We start from the raw sequence: 22,482 nt of genomic DNA on the forward strand, positions 1-22,482 counted from the left end.
TCCCCCCCTTTCTGCCCTCTTTATTTCTGTTGCTTGTTATTTGAAACAGAAGGTTAATAACTTAGAGCCTGAAGGCACATGGCCAAGAATGGATACAAGCACTACTGGATTTAAAAAAAAAAAACCCGGCCTCAAACCCTTAATCCTTGCTAAACTGTCACAGTTTGGTGCGGCCTGTGTTTCTAAAGAGCTTCAGTTTGAACACTGAAAGCCAAAGGTTGGGATATCTTGGCAAATCCATATAAATCTCTGAGACAAGCTGTGGGAGGGGTGTTGCAGATCTGTTCTGTGGGAGGAAAAATGCAGCATCCTTGGGTTTCCCGTGTGGGTAGGGAGTGGGGGGCAGCACTGGTGAACTCTGCCTGGAGAGCCCAGAGATCCTTTTCTCTGTGGTCCAGCCCCTGTGCACAAACGATGGAGCAGCGTGGGTGGAACACCAGTGGTGGTGGGACATGAGGATGACTGGGGCAGCTGCCGCCATTGTGCATTTCCCAGCTTGGTTCATTTTGCAAGAGCACAAATTAACCTTTCCTCAGCAGCAAATGCCATTTGTGAGTGTTCCCTGTGAGGGAGCTGGCTCGCTCGCCTGTGCTGCCTTCTTTACCCAGGTAGCGGCGATGATACCGAAAGGTTTTAAAAAATTAAAAAATGCCATTTAGTGGTCAGGGTGGTCGTGCGCCTGGGCTGGAGGGTGCTTAGCTGCTGCTGACAGGTGGTGGGAGGGTGTCTGTGCAGCCAGGGTGCCTCTGTAGTGCTGGGAGAGACCTGGGCAGGCCAGGGGTGTGATCCAGCCTGGCCAGGGGTTGTGTTTTGGAGCAGGGGTGAGCATCTTGCGGTGCCAGTAATTCAAACCAAACCCCTGGGCAAAGACTGACCTGTGCCCACATCTAATAAAGGTGTTTTAAAAGTCTGATGATGCCTTTTGTGTGTCAGGGCATCAATTTGTGTAGAGGCTGAGGTGCCATCTTTGTATGGGTTCGGAAGGTGCAGGCATTTGTGCGAAGCTGTGCCACCGCTGGAAAAACAAGCATGGATGGCTGGAAATGGAAACAAGCAACGCAACCCCATGTTCTGCTTCCAAGAAAGAGAAGGGGGAGGCGTGAGGCTGGTCTCCATTGCCCCATGGAGGTGATGGAGGAGGAAGCTGGCCCAGGGTGGCTGTGCCAACCTCCCTGACCACTGCAGTGGCCTGGCTGGACAAGGGATGCTCTAGCCCGGGAGGGAGCAGCACTCCACGAGGTGGCAGCAGGACCCCTCTTTCCTGTGTGGAGAAATGTCTAGTTTAGAAGACAAGCAAAGCAGATCCTGGAGAAGACCCCAACAGTACAGCTCAGCAATGTGCTTCTATGTGCTTGAGAGCATCTCCTGCAAAAAAGTCCCCTCTTGAGGCAAGGAAAAAGCAGCAAGAACAAACTCCAGTGCCAAGAAGTAGAGATTGTGAATTAATATGGAACAGCGTTTAGCCCTAGAGCTGCCTGTTCCAGGAAGTCATACTAGATCCTATTTCTTGTTTCTAACTGAACGATAAAACTGAAAGTCTAATGGCAGGCGTAGCTTTACCTCCCTTCCCGTGTTGGCAGACCAGGTCGCACCAATTCCCTCTCCGTCACCCAGAGAGGGCTGTCTATTTTTTTAAGTGACTTTGTGCAATATTGTGGTTAGACAGACCATAGTCCCAACTTCTTGGGAGTTGGTGCAAGGCTCTCCTGAAAACCCTGGTGAAATGGGACTGTGCTGCTCCCTTGGAGTCCCTGTAGCCCCCCTGACCTGTTTTCCTACTCTCTGGAAAGGCTGGCAGGACCCCCCTGGCACATGGGCCTGGGGGCTTGAGGGGCAGTTAGGAAGCAGGATAGCACAACTGGGGGCCACAGCCACTATCTGACCCCCCAGCACACCCTATGCACAGGTCCTGCACCCAGCTGGGGGCATGGGCAAGGGAGGCAGGAGCTCACAGAGCAGCTGCTCGCTCTGCCTCCCTGGTATCCCCCCATCCCCTTACCTTTGAGCTTGAGCCCCATCCCCTCGTCTCTGCAACCTTACGTGGCTGCGTACACGCCCCAGCACCGTCAGCCAGAGATGAGCCACCCTGGCAGGGCTGAGATGGGCAGAGGGATGCACGCCATCCTCTCAGCACCCTCCCAAGCCCATGGAGGCTGGGGCAGCCCCTGCCCTCCCCGGGTGATGAATGAGCTGACAATAGGGTATTGATAAGGAATTAACCTTGAGCCCTTCTTGCTTCAGTGTCAATAGAGCAGGAGCCAAGTACACAGGTTTGATTGGAAATCTGTGTTTGGCCTCTGCTGCCTCTGTGCCCATCGACATGCCGGAGAGACGAGAGGGGGATGCAAATGGCCCTGCTGACCCCTCCCCAGCCCAACCCCACCCAGTGGGTCCCTCTCGACTCCCCCAGCCCACGGCTGCTGGGGTTCACTGTGGGCACCTGGTGCTATGGGCCTGCAGCAGCCGCTGTGCCCCACACCTGGCATGTGGGAGGCTGGGTACCAGGGCCCCCCGGCCTCCCAAAAGGCCTGTGCCCATCCTGCTCCTGCTTCCACTCCAAGCAGTTTGTTTAATTAAGTGTTTTGCCTAATGGGATTGCCTCATTTCCATAACAAACTGGCGGGCTGTCATTAGGTGGGCTCCCTCATTCATTACTGTTAATTAGATATGGATCCCCCAGAAGGCGGTGCAGGGTGATGAACGAGGCCCCTGACACACGCTATTACACATTAGCATTTTCTCAATACATCCGATACATCACGGCCCTCCGCTTCCTAAAGATATTTTAAATAAAATATTAGCAGCCTGCTGCAGGGTGGGTGGAGAGGGAGGGTGGGAGGGTGGGTTCCAGCCTCTCACCCTGGCCTCAGGCCTCCTCTGGGATGAAAGTGGACTGGAGAGCAGGCAAGCTGCTTTGCTGCTCCCTGCCAGCCAAAAAAGCAGCCAAATCCACGCCTTTCCTCATCCTTGCCACTGCAGACGGAAAGATCTCCCTGACACCCCTGCTGCTGCCACCCCCATCAGCCTGGGCCTCCCCCCAGCACCTCATCCCCAGGGATGCAGCCATGGGGAGGGGTTTAACACCCCATCGACCTGTTTGTAAACCAAAAGCATCGGCGCCAGCCCCAGGCTAGGGGGGAACCTGACCTCCACCCTCCCGCCCCAGCAGCCTCCTGGTCATTGCTGTTGGGGTAACCCTATACTGTGCTGGTGGCCCCTAATGCAGGATGTATAGATCTGTTGGGTCTGGGCACCTCCTGCCCCCAACTAATGCAGCTGACGAGACTTCATTACAGGGAAGGGGGTCCCCTGAGGTGTGCCCTTCACCCTACCCTCCTGGCTTTACGGCGAGGGGGACAAGTTGGAGGACCCCATCCATGATGGGGCAGAGATGCATCACTGCAGGGGGATGCTGGGGCGAGACCCCCCCACCAGCCCCCCCATGGATCCTGCCCCAGCATCCCCCTGCATCTGTCCCTACACCCCAAATAGGACCAGGGACATCACTGACATCCAAGGGCTGCAGCATATGGATGGGGGTGTGTGTGTGTCTCCTCTACTGCCTCTTGACTGCAAAGGGAAACACAGAAAGGCGGGAAGCGCCCAGGAAGATTTATACTTGTTTAATTAATGTCAAATGTAGTTTACAAACGGGAGTGACAAGTACCTCTTTGTATAATATACACTGACACACAATCATCGACACACCGGAATATCGCTTTGTGCAACTGGGATTCTTTGGGCAAAGATAGGTAACTCCGATATTTAATTTTTTTTCCTTTTTTTTTAAATCATTTAAACTCATTACAGAAGCGGGGAAGCGGCAGATGTGTGTTACAAACCGGGATGCCTCCCTCCCCAGCCTTCCCCCTGCAGTCCCCCCTCTTGAAAACAGGGGATGGCTTTACAATTAAAAAATAATAAACCAAAAAGAACCAAAACAAGGAACCAATGACTAGTTACATATGGTTTTACACATACGTACATAAAGCACACGGCTGGGCCACAACACCCACCAGAAACCCTGGCTCTCTCCTGGGGTCTATTTCCAAGGAAGGGCTGGGGTAGGGGGTCCTGCTCTCTCCCCCTTCCCAGCGGCCTCTCAAACCCACCCACTGCACAGTCTCCAAATCCGTCTCCGAGACCCCAGTGCCCGCACCCGGACATCGCAGCCCCAGCTGGGTAGCACTTGCAGCCCAGCTGTACCTCCCCCAAATTCTTCCCCCTTTACAAACCCAGACCCAAGTTCTGTGTGCCTACCCTTCCCCTGCCCGGGTGCTGCTGGCCAGAGGGTTACCCAGCAGTGACAGCCCACTGCTGCAGCCCTTCCCCTGCCCGCAGCCTCCCCGGGGAGGCAGGACACTCCTGGGGTGCCTCGGTTTCCTTTGGTCCCCGGGAGCTCTGCAGCGATGTGCCCCTGAGCAAAGGCGGCTGCAGTCCTGTCAGAGGCCACCATGCTGCTGAGCTTGGAGACCTGGGAAACTCTCAGTTAGGAATTGTCACCTTTTGCTGAGATGCTGATAAAACACAGCTCCTTCAATTTGTTTTGCGTTTTTGGTCTTTTTTGGGTGCAGTGGGATCCTTCTGAAATCACTCAGGAGATGCCAAGGATGGCAGCTGTTCACTGCAAAGGAGCATCAAGCTTAGGGCAGAAAAGTGGTGATGGGACCATCACCCCTCAGGCATCCTGCCTCCCCAGCCCTTCCCTCCCTGGAAAGGCCCCAGCATCCCAGCAGCACTGGAGCCACAGCTCCAAAATCCTCATCCACTGCTGTTTCCAGACTCTCTTAAAATGCCCCGGCCACGTTGTGCTGCCAGGTGGGATCTGCTTGGAAAGACCCTGTGGGAGCAAGGGGAGATGAACTTCCCCATCTTCTGGCTTCGGGGAGCTGGCACCCCACGACCGCCCAGGAGCTGGGGGGAAGGCTGCACGGTGTGGGGCTGGGAGAAGTCAGCACACAGGGCATGCATTCACCTGGGGAAATGGATCAGTATCTGTTTCTTGGGTCCTGAAAATAAAAGAAAAAAAAACAAAAAAAACCAGGCCAGATGGCAGCTTTGGTTAAGGCTGAGGATACGGGAGACGGGGACAAGCATGAGGGACTGCATAGAAGAAGCTGGGGCTGTGAGGAACCTCTGGCTGGAAGCACCTCTGCTTGCTGCAGCCTGCAGCCCTGTGGGGGGCGAGACAGGGCTGGCTCAGTCTCTGCCCCAGTGCCAAAACCTCTTTTGCAAAACGCAGGCTCCAGGAGAGCGGGAGCTGAGGGAAGCCGGTGCGGGGCAGGGCTGGATCTGCAGGGCTCGGATGCCTCTGCCAGGCAGCGCCAGTGCCCACTGCGGCCAGCACCATGAGGGAACCGGCTGAGCCTCTCTGGGCAAAGCCACCAGCAGGGCCACCCTGTCCCCCGGCGTCCCTCCCTGCGCCCACCGCCTCCCTGCCGCCCTGCCTGGGCAGCGGGCACTGGGAGCAGCTCAGGCACCCTCAGCCAGCAAACGCTGCCTGGAGGGGAGGAAAGCAAACCAAGGCAGGGGCAGGGGAAGGGGCTACAGCCTTGGAGGAGGCATGAGGGGGTCAGCCAGACCCTCGAGCAGGGGCTCCCGGCCAGGGGAGAGGGCAGCGCTCTGGCAGGCTGCCTCACTCCAGTTCCGCACCGTTTGCCCCTTCCCCAGCTGGGAATGGCAAAGGGGGCTGAGCCAGATCCCCCCGCCCTGCCCGGTCCCCCGGCAAGGAGCTAAAAGCCGTGTCTTTCCAGGGATAACGATTCTATTATAAATAGCCCCATTAGCTACAACTAATGACAAAAATCCACCTCCTCTACTCCCCATAAGTTCTGTAAGTTATGGGCAATGCTACAGCCATTACTAAAAGCTGTTAACTTCATATCTGAATGAGGAAATATACACCACAGAACATTAAACCATTTATATTATATATATGTATATATATACTTTTTTTAAACTAATGACTTTAATGCCAAAACTTTGCTGAACCAAGAAAAATATGGGTTTAATGTTCTCTGCTCATTTTTTTTTCTTCTTTAAAAAAAAATACAACCCAAAAAAAAAGAAAGGGAAACTTATTAGTATGTAATGTTTGAGTCTATCCCATTTATACACAACATTGTAAACATATATAATCTATATTACATGTGCTTCATTTCTGCCTGGGTGTGGGTTTTTTTTTCTTTAAACCTTTTTTTATCACTAGAACACCACAAAAAACCAAAACAGAACCAAACCAAAAACCAAACCGAAACAAATAAAAACAAAACAAAAAAACTGAACAAAGAACACAAGTTACAGGTTATTTAACATCTTTCTGTCAAGGGTCCCTTCCCCAGTCTCCTGGGGGCAGAGTGGTCACCAACACAGTCCAAAGGAGGGCTCACGAGCCATCCGCGATGCAAAGCCAGCTCCAGGGAACGGGTGGATGGGGAATACTGGTTTTAAAAAACGGGGGCTTCACAACAAAGGGTTTGGTTTTGCCCGCTGCAGATGCTGAAGGAGGCCTCGACGCGCGGGACCTGGGAGCCGAGGCTCCCCACTGCTCCTGTATCCTCGAGTCCGTGTCTGGAGTCTCTGGTTTGTTTTTGTTTTTAAATTTTAAAACGTCTTTTTTTTTTTGTTGCTGTCGTTCTTCTCCCCCTTGGTGTGATGAGCTAAGCCGAGTAGCTGGGTCCCGCCCTCCCGCTGGGTCCTTCATAAGTAGATGCGCCGAAGGTCTCCAGGAGACGTGATGGTGTTACACTGGGGACAGAGCTTCTTGGCACCCTGCAACCGGCAGATGAGATGAACAGTCAGAGTGTGAAGGAGGACAACTCGCATGACGCTGCCCATGGTCTGGGACCTCACGGGGAGCAGCACAGGAGCAGGGGGAGCAAGGCCACCCTCCTTCCCCTCCAGGCAGGGCCATGCCCTCCCAACAGAAAGGGGAGCCCCAACACCTTCCTTGCCTGCCCTGCAAGACCCTTGCCCCATTCCAGTCCCGGGCAAGAGGCGGCTGGGCAGGAGAGCTGGAGGCAGGAGCTCTGCAGGGGGCTGAAACCCAGAGCCAAGACACGTCACCAAACTCAGCAGCTCCGGGGAGAGGAGTCTCTGCAGATGGATTGGCCTGAGCACCCCATCCCACTGCACCGTCATTGCTGGCTACCGGGCAGACCTGCTCCTTTCCGCGTCCCTTGCTCACCTGCAGCCCCCGATGAGACAGTTCAGGTCACCGAGCAGGCAGAAAACCAACCCAGCCAGAACAAGTACAATTTTCAGCTGGGATGACTGAACCAGTTCATGGTGGGGTTGGACCATCCCTTTCAGGGAAGCATGCTGGGGGACTGCCTTGGCCATCCTGTGGAAGTCCCAGCACTGCTCGCATGAAGGAAAACCTTGTCCTGTCCTCCCCCAGCTCACAGAGATGCTGTGGAGATGAGTTTGTTCTGACAAGGTGAGCTGCAACTGGTAAACTGCGAACTGGGGAGAGGTAATGGGTGGCCAACCTGAACACTACATGAAATAAAACAAGGGCTGATGTGCCATCTGTCACCAAGCCTGACAGCAAGAGGGTGTTAATAAGCTTCAGATTTGGGGTCAAGCTAAGACGGTCATCATTAGATTGGCAGATGTGACAGCCAGTTGATGGGAAAAATGACAGAAAGATGGCTCTACTGCGAGGCAGCCGCCCGTCTACAGCAGCAGCAGCGCAGGAAACTGGGATGCCCTGGCTTTCAACACAGACCACAGCCTCAACACAACCTCCTGCTGCACAGAACTGGGCACAGGCTCTGTCCGAGCACCCCAAGTTTTGCTCACTGCTGTCAGACAGGCCCTTCCAGCAGCTAACGCCCAGCGTTCAGCATGACAAGTGAGCAATCAGGGATGCACCATGCCGTGCATGAGCCTGCTGGCTTGCACAGGGCTTGCTGGCAGAACTGAAGTCCTTCAGTTCAGTGCTGCTGCTGCTCTCCCTTAGCAGGGCTTGTTTCAGTACCTGCAGCAGCGAACACAACAGCTTGCAGGATACGGACTGAGTGGCAGGGCAGGACCGTAGCCTGCCACACTGCTTCGGTACTGCTACCTGCATTTAGGGACATCCCTAGCTGTGACAGATGTACTAAATGATTCAGGACACTGGCAGAGGAGCTGGCACTGCTGCTTACAAAAGGCAAGCATCCTTAGAAAAGGTCCTTTCTGCTTTTTGACAACACATGCAGAGAGAGGAGAGGGGTTTTCTCCCCTGGAAGGTCCCTGGACTAAGAAGAATCTGGAGGAGAGGCCCAGGTACAGAAAGTTTACACAGGTGCAAGTAATCCACAGGGATGCCACTCCAAAGAGGTGCCAGTCATGTTTGCTCTGCAAAAAGCCCCTGCAGACCAGCCTCGAACCAGCCCCCTCCCTGCTCCCAGTGCACATTATTCCTGGCACATATGGACTTTGCACGCTTGCTGTTCCCTGAGCTTTGGACTTCTGAGCAATCAGGCTCCCACTATATACCCCTTGCTGCTAGCGGCTGAGCTGCTGCCCTGATGCATGTGGGAGCCACAGGCACTTGCACCTGAGAGCTAGAACAGCCACACACAAAGTCCTATTGAACAAGAGTTGAATGAAACACGTAACAGACACCCAACACACTCTGGACATCACTCAGGGTGACTGACAGACTGGCAGTGGGACAGACCACTGCTGGTCTGGACGGTGCATCTAGTTCTGGTGCTGATGCCTGTGGGCACGTCCTTCTAGCTGCCTGGGACTCGACTTACACCCTCTCTAACTACTGTGTCCATTTAGACTTTCAGTGTTCTGGGGCAGGGACCATCTCACCGTGCCTGTGCAACCCATCGGGCAGCCCCACGCACCACTCTTCACAGAGCGGACTTGGCGTGCTGGATTCCAGGAAGGGCAAGCACAAACCACAACTGAAAGGAAAGGCTTAAGACCTTGATGAAATCAAAGAGCGAGTGCACTGGACTTTATCAGAGCCTGTTTATATAACATGCCCCTTCACTTGTGCTCAGGACCAGAGCTTTGGATCTCCAGCATCAGAAAAGCACAAGCTCTAACCCTGCATGTCCCAGTAAAAACTTCCTGCAGCAGTCAGGACAGGTAGGAGAGAAAAATCTAAATATCTGCCCCTTCTGCCACCTTTAAAGCTAGTGTGGGATGGGCTACATAGCAGCACTGCCAAGGCTCACTAATCTGGATGTAAATGCCACAAAACAGCCTGTTTCAGTTGAGTCCCTGCTCAGGCCTGCATCATCATGCAGCTCCTTGGCCCTCAGGTGCTTGTTGCATCTGGTTGGCCTCTTGGCATCATCTTTGCAGCTGTAGGGTGTCAGAGGAAGTGTCACAGAGGTGCTAGAGGAATTAATTTACAGCATGTTGTCAGAGAGGCAGCAGTTGGCAGCTGCCCATTCAAGCTTTCCTGTGTGCCCTGACAAGCAGAACACAAGCGTGCACAGGGACTTTAAGGCATTCCAGATGTGACTACTGCACGCACAGCTTATTGGCAGGTGGCAAAAAAGCACCCAACTGAGTACCCAGAGCTTCTGCCTCTCTGGACAATCCATCAGGGAGAGGTACCTTTTGCAAGACCAGTCCCCTGACCCACCAAATGCCTCAGCCTGCCTTCAGTCTGGGATGAAGGATGAAGGAAAGTGCTTGCTGCCACCTAAACCCATGTCCCCTCTATTCCTCAGTGCTCCTGTGCAGCAATGCTGAGCAGCATTTCAGCAGCTATTTTCTTTTAGCTCTGCTGAAGTTGGAGATGCTTGGCTGTACATGGGTGGAGAGGAGCACTGAACTCCCTTGAGTTCATGCTTGCTAAAAGCAAACTACTGCTTCTGCCATCTCACTGTCTTGCATCTCGTACTCTGTTCTGGGATTTGGAGGTGGACTGAGGCAGCTCCAGGCAGATTGTGTGATCCCGTAGCAAGGGTAACCTCACTAACACAGACTAGACAGCTTGTGGGAAATTTCACATGGAGAGATTCCCTGGAAAGCCACACTGCCCAGGTCCTCCCAAAGGCAGTGCAGGCGCTAGCTGTAAGCACAAGTCCTCCATGCTTAGCCCACAGGATGGCAGAAAAAGCCTGATTAGACCGACTGCAGCTTTGTTCCTCTCTTCCATGGCAAAGCAAGGTTAGGTATGCAATTCTTTCACACCACAGGGAAAGGGAACTGACAGACCCCAGGATCTCTGTCCCAGAGATACGCTTTCTGCACCACATGCTGACATTTTTGGGCAGGGATCCACTCTCCCCACCTAAGGCTCAGAGCTGCACATGGGCAGCCAGGGCCAAGTTTTTGACCACAGCAGAAGGTAGAACCCAAACACATGTAGCTTGACTCGTTTTCTGCAAAAGCTACGTGACTGCAGATTCATTTAGGGCAGTGGTAGATGTTGCTTCACCTGCATGTGGGGAGGGCAGCTCATCTTGAGCTCTGAAGCCTGGGTACATTGGAGGGAACAATGGCATCTTAGAGACCTTCAGCAGCCAGGCCTGAATGCTGCTCAGGCTGACTGCATGTGGCACGCCGCGCCCAGGTCTCTGGGTCTCCCTAGTACTTATGCTTGGTATTAAACAGTTCAAGCAAAAATAATGACTTTGGACCCTTGGGGAAGCCTTTTTCCTCTTTTTTTTTTTTTTTTTTTAAATAAAACTGTCATCCTCTGCACACATCAGCATGTGTGTTAAATTCAGAACTAAGTCCTGATTTTTTTCTTTTTTAGACTGAAATTGCTTAGAACCTTGCTCCTTACATCTGACTTTTCAGTGTAGGTGTACAACATTTATTGGCACTAGCATTTAAGCTCTCCTCTCTGGTAGAGAGGCACATAAGCTTGTACACACACACATGTTGGCACAGGCACAATGAAAAAGCATTTGCTCCCCCACTGCTCACCTGCCAGCTGGGGTTACTAAACTTTTCCCTTGAAATAAAAATGCTGTGGAATAATAAGTCCCACCTGTCGGCCATTTCTTTCTTTCTTTTTTTTCCAGGTCCTTCTGCTCCTTTCATCATAGCTTCATGGAAAAGCCTTGATGTGTTATAGCTGCGTGTGCTAGAGTAAAGGCCACCTCAGCTTTTCCATTATAAACCCCAGTTTTGAGGGGTTTATAAAACCGTGCTGCAAGAAGTTTGCTCCAGGGCTGTTACAAAGCAAAGAAAAGGGGCTGGAACCAGGATGGAGTTTATTTTTTCTCCTCCTTTCTTAATTAAAATTTGGCAAGTGATTGATCCACAATACAGGCTAATCACTTGGGGTAGTAGTTTGAAAAATACATTAACGAGAGCTGAGATGTTGAGAAGTCGTTAGGGCTCACATGGTGCCAGGAAGGATTGGGAGTATTTTGTCTTAAAGTTGCCTCTTAAAAAAAAAATGGTGTGACGTCTGCTGTAAATTGGCTAAAGCAAGAAAACTCAAAAGGAAGGATTTAGGCACTTCCTGCTGTCCTGTGGGTCTAAAAATGGGCAATTTCCAAGCAGAATATGCTACCAGGCACAGAGAATAAAGAGACACGTGCACACACAGAGCAACTTTGCCTATACAGTGCCACCATCAAACCTGGGCTCAAAGCTTGCCCATTTCATAGGAAGGAAAACTAAGACAGAGAGATGACAGGAGGGACCCAAACCAACAACCAGCTTCTGCCAGGAGAGGAACTCCAAGATCCAATTCTCAACCAAGGTGACAACCCTCTCTCCCCATGCCTGCACATGAAGTGGCAGCTTCTTCTCTGCAAAGGCTAATTACCAGAGACAGCCATTCACAACTGCTGTTGTGGGGTACCTCCGGTGGTAGGTAATGGGGTTAAAGAAATCAGGAGAGCCATCTTTTTCACCGAGCCTCCTCAAAGGGTGGAGCTCACTCCCACAGGTTATTGGAGGCCAAAGCTGAAAGATGTTAATAAATAACCAGACGACCTCATGGCAGATAGGAAAATCACGAAGGATCACGCGCAGCATCCTCCATACAGCTGCTGACTCAGGAGGTTCCTATGCTGCTGGAAGCACTAAGAAATCACCCAGAAGGATTGCTCTGTATCTGCACTATTTCTTACAAAAATACTCCAGACCACATGCGATATACAGTATTATAGCCTAGAAAAAGCGACAAGGCTAAGAACATAGTAGTGTAATCTACCAAAGACACAAATGTGTCAACTGCAGAGCATACATAAGTATTGATGGATCCCCTGGAAGCATATTCTGTGATGAAGAAGGCTTTTTAGAAGTGATTTTTTCCTGCTCTTGCAGTTGTCATTTTCAAATAAGCCCAAGACAGCCAAGTACAAGCCTGGGGTCAGCAAATACATATAGGAAATACTAGATCTGGCTGTACAGGCAATGGGGGAAACTCAGCAAACTGCACCTGCTCAAATAAACCTGCCCTCTTTCAGCCCCTGCACCCACCAACAGCTCCATCACCGGCAAAAAATCACCTGACTTAGCTTTTAACTCCATTTATTTCATAAGGAAGGATAACAGGGTTTTGGAGTTCACAGAACCATAGCTCAGAGGGCCATCAAGACTCACCAACCCATTCCCCCAGCAAGATCTCTTCAACCTGAATTACTGCTGATTGACACGCATTCAAACCTGTTCTCACAAACCTCCAAGGATGGAGGCTCCACACCTCCCCAGCGAAGCACTGCAGCAGAATGCTATTCTTTACTGTCAGAGCACTCTTCCCCAGAGAAGGAAAATACGAACCTCACCCACTAGTAGCTGTAGAGTCCCTCTCAGTTAATGGGGAAGGATAGAGAAGGGGCAGACAAACCTCTTCCAGAGAGGGAGATTCATGCCCCATCACCCAGGGGTGCACTCCACCAACCAGCTGAGGATGGACACCTGCCATGAGGAGAGTCAACATTCAGGGAAATGAACCCCACCTCCTGCTACCCAGACTAAGCCTCCCTCCTGCAACTCCATTTCCCCTCCTGTCTTTGAAGAACCTGCACGTGTTTTCAGGGGTTTCCAAAAGGGATTGCTGGGAAGTCACTCCAGGCTAGTGTCCTAGTTGCTGCATAACTTGAAGATACCAACTAGCAAGCAGGATGGAGGAATGAAAAATGTCACTGCGTTGAGTGCCCCAGACAACCAGCAAGCAGGGAGCAGCAAGCTCAAAGGCGTGGTTTGACACAGCAATACAAACCCAGCAGACAAAACAGGTAATATGATTTCCTGGGAAACCAGGCACAATCACATGCCATCAAGCAACACATTTTTGTATCCCTCTCCCTGCCTCCATTCCTGTTGGGCCTACAACCGCATAGCTGCCCACAGCATATGCAGCACACAGCACAACGACCACAGCCCACGGCAGACTGGTGCTGCTCACCGAGCAAGTGGAAGGAGAGAAAACCACTGACTCGTGGCCTGACACTGAGTGAAGGGCTGGTTCCTCCCTTTCTCCATGGCCACTCTGAGGAGGACCATCTAACCAAGCAGTTTCTACTGGCACTGAGGTGCTGGCTAACTCGGTGAGCACCATGATCTCTGTTCTCTTAAGCCATCTGCAGGGTCCCTTTCAGTGCCCCCAGCCTTTCCTTCATGTTAAGGAGATAGAGAGGGATACTGCTCCAGTAGATACTTCATCCCCAGAACTTGGAGCTGGTTTGATGCATTGAGCTCTAGTATAACAGTACCTAAGATAGACAGCCCAGCAGTCATTTGTAGAGTTGGTGGTTAAAAATGTCTCCACCTCTCCCCTAGCAACAGAACAGTTATAATTTGGAATTGGACTTCAAGAGCCAGAAGTTCAAAAATTATATTTTCAGAAAGCCTAAGTGCTTTAAAGATCCAATCCTCATCAGTGCCCTAGACACCATGCAAATCAGAGGATACTAGAGATGCTCACATCATTGTAGCATCATATCCTAGAAAATGTTTAAACCTTTTAAAAACCACTTAACCTCCTCTGGTCCATAGACGTAAACACCAAATTTCACCATCTTCAATAGCTTGCAAAGGTTTAGAAGTGCTCCCTGGCACTCTGAGCCTTTGGTTCCAAGGCCTTGTTCAAGACACAGTCCTCCCTCCCTCTCACACAAACACACTCACACTCTAATTTAATATTAGATCTCGGCTGGGCATATAAACCACAGGCGCACAGGAGAAAAGGGACTTTTCACCAGCAGGGATGGCAGATCTCCAGAATGTTCAAAAGGGGCCGGAAGCCTGACACAACCTGCCCGCCCCAACTCCTATTAACTCCAACAAATTGTTTATTGCACAACAGAAGAAAAACGTTGCCCCTCTCCCCCAGCCGAGTCTTTCCATGTGTGCTGCACGCGCAGGCTCCCTCCTCCTGCCCCCACTGGGGAGCCAGCTTTATACCCAGGGAAAGGTAACAGCAGCGATTATTACACACACTATCCCACAGCTCCTCGCTTGTTAAAAAAACAAGAGTCTCTTTTGTGCCCAAAATAAAAGGAGATACCTTAATTAGAACAATGCAGGTTGGTGAGCATTAAACACTGAGCCCAGCTGCTGTATGCCATTAAATTCATAAAAAAAGGAGGGGGAAGGAGGGCAGTCTTAACGAGATTACACACATTGACTTTGATCAAGACACAAAAGCACCAAGGCGTTCCAGGGTTTTTATTGCTGTCTTCGGGCTACATTTTAATGGTTACATTAGAAACATGCGAACACAGGCTGGGAGATTTTTTTTGAGACGGGAGAAGGAGTGCAAGTATGCCTTGTGAAAAGTCCTGGTTTAATAAATTGGGGGCTGCAGGGAGAGGCTAAGACTGGGGAACACATGAGTAGCCACTTATTAATTGCTTCCCCTACGCAAGTGCCAAGTCCTAATATGATGTCTTGCTGGACTATTCCCACCCCGCCTGCCCAGTTGGCAGAAGAGCCATGTGCAATAGCACACAGCCAGCTTGATTCCCACCTTCCTCACGGGTATCTACAGGGGAGATGGCTCCCCCTCTCCAAGGGTAAATGCCAACCCCTGAGCAGCTAGAGTGGGATTTCCCAGTCCTTATGAGCAGCCGTGACCGCTGCACATGAAACAAAGGTGCCTGACTGAAGTTGAACTAAGTTGCTGCTGAGCCTAAGAATAGCCTGAAATCAGTGCCACAGATTTAGAAGATGATTTGAGGCTGCTGGGAGGAGAAGAGGACAAAGACTTCAGAGTAAAGAAAATGAAAAAGAAATTAGTGTTTTATCCTCTGCTTGTCACACTGCTGAAGGACAAGATTACTCTCCACTTAGCAAAGGTGGCAGAGCACTCATTCATCCAAACATCTCACAGCTATGTACCCACATATGTGTCTTTTATAACATGCTGCTAAAATGTTTACAAAAGCTTGTGTAATCTAAACAGTGACGGGGTGTAGCTGAAGAGCTATAAAATACAGCCCAAGGGATAGCCAAGTTATTGAGTTGCTATTAGTACTCAAGCCCACAGGCACTTCACCGTCCTGGTAACTTTTCTGGGACAAGACTTTTAAAAGGCAGAATTTAATGGAGCATGATCAGCTTAATCGTAATTCCAAGCGCACAACGTGTTCTATAAAGTAGATTTTGTAATGCCTTACAGGAACAGTTTTTAGGAGTGGCATTCCCTTACATTGCTTGCAACCCAACACTGTATCATCTTGCTCGCAAGAGAACTAGAAAGCATAAGTATTTTCCACTCCCCCACATGAATAAAAAGCAAGCTTGAAAATCAGCTGCACAGGGGAGTTGAAAGGCTGATTATAAAGCCCACAGTTTTAACAAAGGAAAGGAAAACACTTTATTTAATAACACCTTGAATTTTATCCTGATGTCCTTTAATACACGTATAAATTTACTGCATTGGGTCACCTATTCAATTTTCAAGGTAGTCCCCAATCTTCCAAACAGAATGGCATATGCTTGAAAACGGCACAGTGCTATTTCAAATAATCTGAAAAATATAGATTCATATTCATAAAAGCTCCCTTCCACATCATCTATCCTGAAGATGATTCTCTTTGCTTCAGGGGAATATTAGGTTTCTCAGAAGCTACCCATTCCACGAATCTCAGTGGATTTGGCCTCCACTCTCATGGCTGTACCTCTCTGCACGGATGTCCCACAGGAAATTACTCTAAGGCAAGGCTGTCCCCAGCACAGAGCTCTTACAAGAGCAATGCCTGTCCCCACAGCAGCAGAGGAGCAAGCAAGGGGCAGGACCGCACTTTGGTCACGACGACTCAGACAAAACTCACTCAAGTCAAAGCTAGAGCGGGTTGTTAAACAGCAAGGCTTGGGAAGTCTGCATGCACGGCACTCATATTGTTTAAAATAAAGCAAAAAGCACCTTTCCCGTGGTGATTTAAATAAAGTATCCCAGAAGAGAGGAAAAAGTCTATAAGTCAACAAGAAAGTAGCCAAGAGCCTCACCAGAGTCCGCAGCCAGCATTCTTCACAGTGCACATGCCAGCACTGAATGGAAGTCAGGGGCATTGTGTAGGAGTCCTGAGGAGAAGAAGCAAACAGGTTATTTCCATAGCAGGGATCTACTGATTCTTTGCTCCCAACCCCATCACAACACCCTTCTTTGTGGGTAACACTGCCTTGTATTTTGTATTAAATAAAAAAAAAAGCTTGCATAATATTTAAGTTTGTATTTTTGCAATGTTTGTGCAGTAGAGGCAGAAAGTCTCTGCAGTCCATTCTTCTGGCTTCCCAGAACTCCTGTTGGAAGCCCATAATCCACTTAAGTGGTGACCTGGCTCAGCACAGTTATCGCAGGACCATCTGAAGTTGCCTTGGCCACCTGCTATTATTCCCATCAGAAGGGTCACCAGATCATACCAAAAGCAGTGACAGGGTAAGATTAACCCTTATCACATCTCCTAGCCCTGCAGGAACAGCTTAACTACATCCCAAGAATGCTGCTGCTATTTCAGCAGACATGCCTTCTCTTGAGTATTTTTTATCATTGCTAATAACCTCTGGAAATCAGCAGCAAGCTGTCGTCCCTTCTGTGGGAGAAGAGATGGGGACTGCACCCCCATACATTCAGGTCGTGAGCTGGGAAAGCGAGCACCATGAATCAAGCTGAAGTTGCAGAGGGAGCCCTTCGCCAAGCAGAATTTTCTCCTGCTGTCACCAGAATAAAAACCCAGCAGGAGATGCAAAGCTCTGCAGGCTCAGACCATCAGAGGGAGCTGCTGCCCTTCTTTAAGAAGGCCTCAGCATCACCACAGAGCAGACACCGACAACTTTTAAATGCTCAGACAACATTCCTGTTCCCAAATCGTACGGCGCGGCTCAGATCACAGATTCTGCTCTCTCCTATGTATGTAAATCTGCACATGCAGGAAGAGGATGCTGGTATTTGGGAGTCTTCTACAGGAAGACTGAAAGTCTTCTGAAGTTGGGGGCTTGCCCTGATACAGATGGACAGCTCCACATACCAGCGGAACAATGTAATACATACAGTTGCTAAAAAGACCTAGCACCTTCATTTGGAAGGCTAATTCGTGTAATTCGTTCCCCCACTCCACCCAAAAAAGGGAAAAAACTTCTCCCCTCCTCGGCAAAGGCACCAAGACATTTCTGATTCATTACCACAAGTGGAGTGCTACTCACCATGCAAATGAGACATTTATAGCGGTCCCCACGGGAAAGCTGCCTTTCTAACTCACGGACACGAGCCTTTAACGCTTCAAATGTTGTCACTGCAGAGTCTTCTGTAATTCTGCAAAAGATGATGGAGAGTGAGCATCACTGAGCACACAAGATTGTTAAGAGTTTGGGTGAAAAAGGATCCCAAGGCAGGTACCACACAGGAAATGGCAACATTTGAACCAGTACATTCAACGTGGGGTGAAGAAAAAATACTGAAAAGCCCAGTTTGAATTCTTTGAGGTGTCCTACTGAACACTTCCAAACACAGCATGACAGAACACGACAGGGCTGGCGTTGCCAACTTCATTCAGAGCAAGCTTCTGCAAGACGCGGACATTTAAAGAACAGATTTTTTTTGTTTGTTTGTAGTTCTGTCTCTTCTTTTGCCACCCTTAAGAGATTCCTTAGGACCAAATGCTTTAGACAAAGTTCTGTATGTTGCTCTAAAGCTGGTGAGATAACTTTCTGTGGGCAATAGGAGCTGCTCTTCCCCTCAGGTGATGGAGGTCTTTGCTGGCCACCAACCTTGTGAAACAGAATCAGCTCATTACACAGGATCAACACAATGTTTTTATATTAAAGAAACTCCTAGCTTTTTGGGTTCTAATACTGAAAAAAAGAAGAAACCAAGAGCTACGGACACTGTGCCAACAGGGTGGCTATAAAAGCAGCTTTACAATCTCTGCTTTCCCATTTCCTAGGGTCATTTTTGATGGGCAGCATTATCTCTTTTGTCACAGAGGCACTGTGCTGAGGGCAGGCAAGTGTATTTTCACGGTTCTGCGAGGCTGGTGAAAAGAGCAACTTGCCAACCTAAAAGCAAGGGCAGACAGCAATGCTTAGCAAATGAGATGCAGGGAGCATTATAGACAAGGATGTGTCACTCCAGCATGCTGCAAAACCCGATTTCTACACAATGCAGGCATAGGGAGGGGCCCTCAAGCATTCCCCAGAAAAGGTTTAGAGTACTGCATTGACATTAAGGCTTTCAGTCTTGTGAAAAAAACAAAATGAAAGAGCAATTTTCATGTATGTCAGTGAATTTTAGGCCTGTCCAAGCAGATTCAAGCTCCAAAGAACCTGAAGAGTACCTCGCCACCAGAAGCTGCATCAGTCACGACATAACCCACAGTGGCACCTTCGTGTTCTATCTTTTTAGGGGACGATTCATCAACAGATGGCTAAAACATGGGTCTAGTGGAATTACTACAACCAATAAAGTGAGTTGCAATCAACAGGTGGCGATAACATGGCTCTAGCAGAATTACTACAACCGATAAAGTGAGCTGCAATCTCAGCACTCCCACACTTGCTCCTTTGTTCATTAGTCACTTGTCGTTGGCACGCAGGGAAGGCCCTGAGGTATCTCCCATGAGGTGATTCTGCTGGCTTTTCCCAAGGCTCTGGAAACAGAGCTAGTCAAAAAGATCTTGAGTGATTTTTCTAATTATGACACTTCAGAAGAAACTGGAGCTGCAGGAGTGCATATGGTTAAGTACCAGTGTTACAAAGCTCCTCCAGCTTCACTCCTGCCTTTGTACAGATCAGACACTCTGCATGAGCTAATCGAGGAGAGACCTTCATCAGAAAGAGATTCATTGCAAATGACAGTTGCTAGGAAATGGTAACAGTTTTAAAACTGCAAAAAAGGCAAAGAAACACATGATAGCCTAGTGGGTAAGGTCTGCCTGGGGACAGGGACACTGTGGATTCAAGTCTTGGTATCAATAAATATTCTTTGGAGCAAAATGAAAGAGCTTCAGTAGGAGACAGCTCTCCCCACTGTAAACCACCCACTTGCTCCTGCTCTTTGGTATAAATTATTATAATCTCCCAGTTTGGGTTCTCACCCTCAAGGACAGTTGTTAGTGTTTTCAAAGAATGACTGGAAAGATGTTAGTTTTATCCAAGGAAGAAACAGAATTATTTATTTGAAGATTACTGTCAGATGAGAAAATTGTTTCCCTTCCAGTCTGGCCCATCAAGAAGCTGACGTTAGATGAAGGCTGCAGTTGGATTTGACTTTCTGGAATTCATTTCTCCTTCCTGAGTGCATAAGGGCACTGGAGTTTTAAAAGGTAGTGAGTGTGGCTCCTGCCCAAAATGAGTGGCAAGCAGAACCTCAACCATTACTAAATTCTCCTATTACTATCCATGGAGCCACCTGTCCTTCTCCGAAGGGCAGACAACTCAGCAAGCAACGGGAAAAGTGGAATCCTCGAGCAGATCCAAGCAAAGGCCAATCCATCCCCAGTTCCAGCCCAATAACAGTCAAAGCTTGAAAAGGAAAAATTTGCCTCTGCAACAACTAGAGGAGATAGAAAATGGCTTGTTTATAGAAGTCTAAATGGCTGACCCCCATCGGCCAATTCGGAAAGTCTCTGAGATAATCGCACCTGTCCAGTAATAAACGAATGAATCAGAAAAGGAGGCTGAATAGAGGTATAAGCAATAATGCTCAGAGGCTGCCTGATACAATGGCCAATCAATAGGAGGGCTGTAGATCAGGGTGCTAGTTAGCTGGAAAATTACCGCACCGCTGCGTGCGTCACGCTGTAGGGATCCTGGACAATCAATGTGGGAGGTATTGATTTAGTTATTATCACTTCATACGCTCCAGACATTGTTAAATATACATTTATTAACAAGACTGGGGTGCATTGGTAAGGGAGGGAGCTTTAGCCACTGCAATATCTCCCAGCACTGATCAAAGCTCAGCTGTGACAGACTTTAAACTTCACATTCTCCCTGCCAAGCATGCTCTCAAGACAAATCCTGATGCACAGAATAGTGCCGAAGACTCAGCTCCTATCTCACGAGAGAGATATTTTGGCCACAAGTGAGTATTTTGCACTTGAGATTTCAGGAAAGCCTCCCAAAGAAGCAGCAACCAGGGACGTGGTGGCCAAGGGTCAACCCAAAGTGAGCGATAATTGCATGGTTGCTTCCGAAAAGCCGGAGGAAATGAGGTCAAGGGAAATAGGGAGAACATTAGTAAATAAAGGAAACTGGAGCTACCTCCAGGGATGGAATAAAGATGAGAGTTACTTCCCATGTGTCTGGCTCCCGTGGTGGCCAGCACACTTGGGACACATGCCATTCCATTTAGTGACATTTTACCGTCAACCTGCTGCTTGTATCCTAAAGATAAGCATCGCTTAGGAGCAATTCTTCCTGCAGCAGCGATCTTGGGAACTCCCTCAGGCTTCCCTCTTGTGTGTACACCTTGTGTGCGCTTGCCCGGACACAGCTGGGAGCAGCCTGTGCAGCACTTTTACAGGCTAATGCTGGGGTGGAGCGAGGGTCAGAAAGCCAAGCTCCACGGATGGGGTAAGGCTGTGTACAGGTTACCCTGCCAAGGGAGGCAGAGGGAATTACAGGGAAGAAGGAATTGGCTTCCACAGCCCTCCTCTTCCCGCTTTGCCTTGACCTCATGCTGGATGTGGGAGGACTCTTTTAACAATTTTGCGCCTCAGCACTCTGATTTGACATGTTTGGATAACGTCATTTATCAGCCTGCAGAGAGATCTGCTGAGCACAACTGCTGCCAAGAGCAATGCCTCGAGCCCCAGCACTGGTGCTTCTCCAGCCATGCGAATGTGAGCAGCCTTGCTGATACCTGCGTTGTCCTCCCTGGCTGAGAAGGTATCGAGAGGGCACATCCACACTCTGTGGACCTACATCACCACGAGCAGGGGAGCCTGTGCAAGAATGTTTATACAAGAGCAGAAACATGAAGTGAGGGCTCCTCGTGGAGGAAGCTTGGTCCTGCACTTCTTTCTGGACTTCGTGGATAACTCTTCAACAACTTTGCAGTCACAGTTGAAGATGCTGGGTACCAGGAAGCAAGTCAATGAGACCTGGCAGACAGCACGCGGTAGTTTTTGGTCTTTGTGCCCAATGCATGTTTTTCTACTGTTCATAGTACTAAAAATAAGAATCCACTTTCTTCCTTTGACCAAATCCTTGCTTTGTGCAGGTGAAAGGCCAGCAGAAGGACATAAAAATACCATGTAAAAGGGAAAAGGATCTATCTTGAGCTTTGAGCTGTTACTCAGCAATCACCTCATAGGAAATCTCCCCTGGGAATTGGCTGCCCCCACCGCCCGCAAAAAAACTTTAACTCAAATGCTGGTTATTTGTCAAACATTAGCATGCATGTGATCTTTGTTTCTCCAAATTAAATCGAGCAATTCCTACCCGCCGTCCCAGCGGGCAATCACAAGCAATTCCGTTAATTAAATTATCTCTGATTCTGCAGCTCTGGAATCTCTCAATTGACTAAGTCTGTGCTTTATCATCAACAAAATACTGGACGAAAAAGGAAACAAAAAATGCTGATGTCAAAGTGATTGGCTTCAGTTAACCCTTCCCAGCTGGATATTAAGGGCTGCTCAAGAAACTGTTAGACTGGAACAGGCCCAAGAGCAAGAGCCTTGTACCAGAGATACCAGCAGCAGCTGTTCACTTGTGTTTCCCTTCCGTTGTACAGAAAAAAAAACCCCCATCACTGCATCCAGCATCCTGCCGATTTGACAGCCACAGAAGTATGAAACTATTAGCTGCTGAAGGGGCAGAAAAACACCACAAAGATCAGTCAACCCCTGCAAATACCCATTCCTCCCCTTACCCAGATCTCGCTTGATGTACCCCGCTGTTGAGGAGTCTTCATAAAACATTCCCCTTTGGTTTATTTCAACTAGATATAAATTTTCCTTTCTTCATAAACAGCCACACTGTACACAGCATTCCATAAATTTTTACAATTCCACTGTTTGTATGTACCTTGTAAAAAACGCTTAGCAGATTAAATGCACCACCAATAAAATTTCATGGGCTACTTTTGACACTTGATATGCTGACCTTACGCTC

At 49.3% G+C, this 22,482-nt stretch overlaps 1 protein-coding gene across 4 annotated transcripts in view; it reads right to left on the reverse strand.

Annotated features, from left to right (window-relative positions):
* Positions 1–3,607: 3,607 nt before the first annotated feature.
* RNF220 (ring finger protein 220) overlaps positions 3,608–22,482 on the reverse strand; it is a 225,565-nt gene continuing 206,690 nt past the window's right edge. For all 4 annotated transcript variants that reach the window (XM_064455249.1, XM_064455251.1, XM_064455250.1 and 1 more), the window contains 3 exons: positions 17,572–17,680; positions 16,378–16,452; positions 3,608–6,771 (listed from right to left, as the gene is read on the reverse strand). In XM_064455249.1, coding sequence (XP_064311319.1) covers positions 6,700–6,771; positions 16,378–16,452; positions 17,572–17,680 — 256 coding nt within the window. In that variant the 3' untranslated portion in view covers positions 3,608–6,699. The remainder of the gene's footprint in view (positions 6,772–16,377; positions 16,453–17,571; positions 17,681–22,482) is intronic.

Source organism: Phalacrocorax carbo, chromosome 6 (genome assembly GCF_963921805.1).
Source record: "Phalacrocorax carbo chromosome 6, bPhaCar2.1, whole genome shotgun sequence".
In the NCBI taxonomy this organism is placed as follows: Eukaryota; Metazoa; Chordata; class Aves; order Suliformes; family Phalacrocoracidae; genus Phalacrocorax; species Phalacrocorax carbo.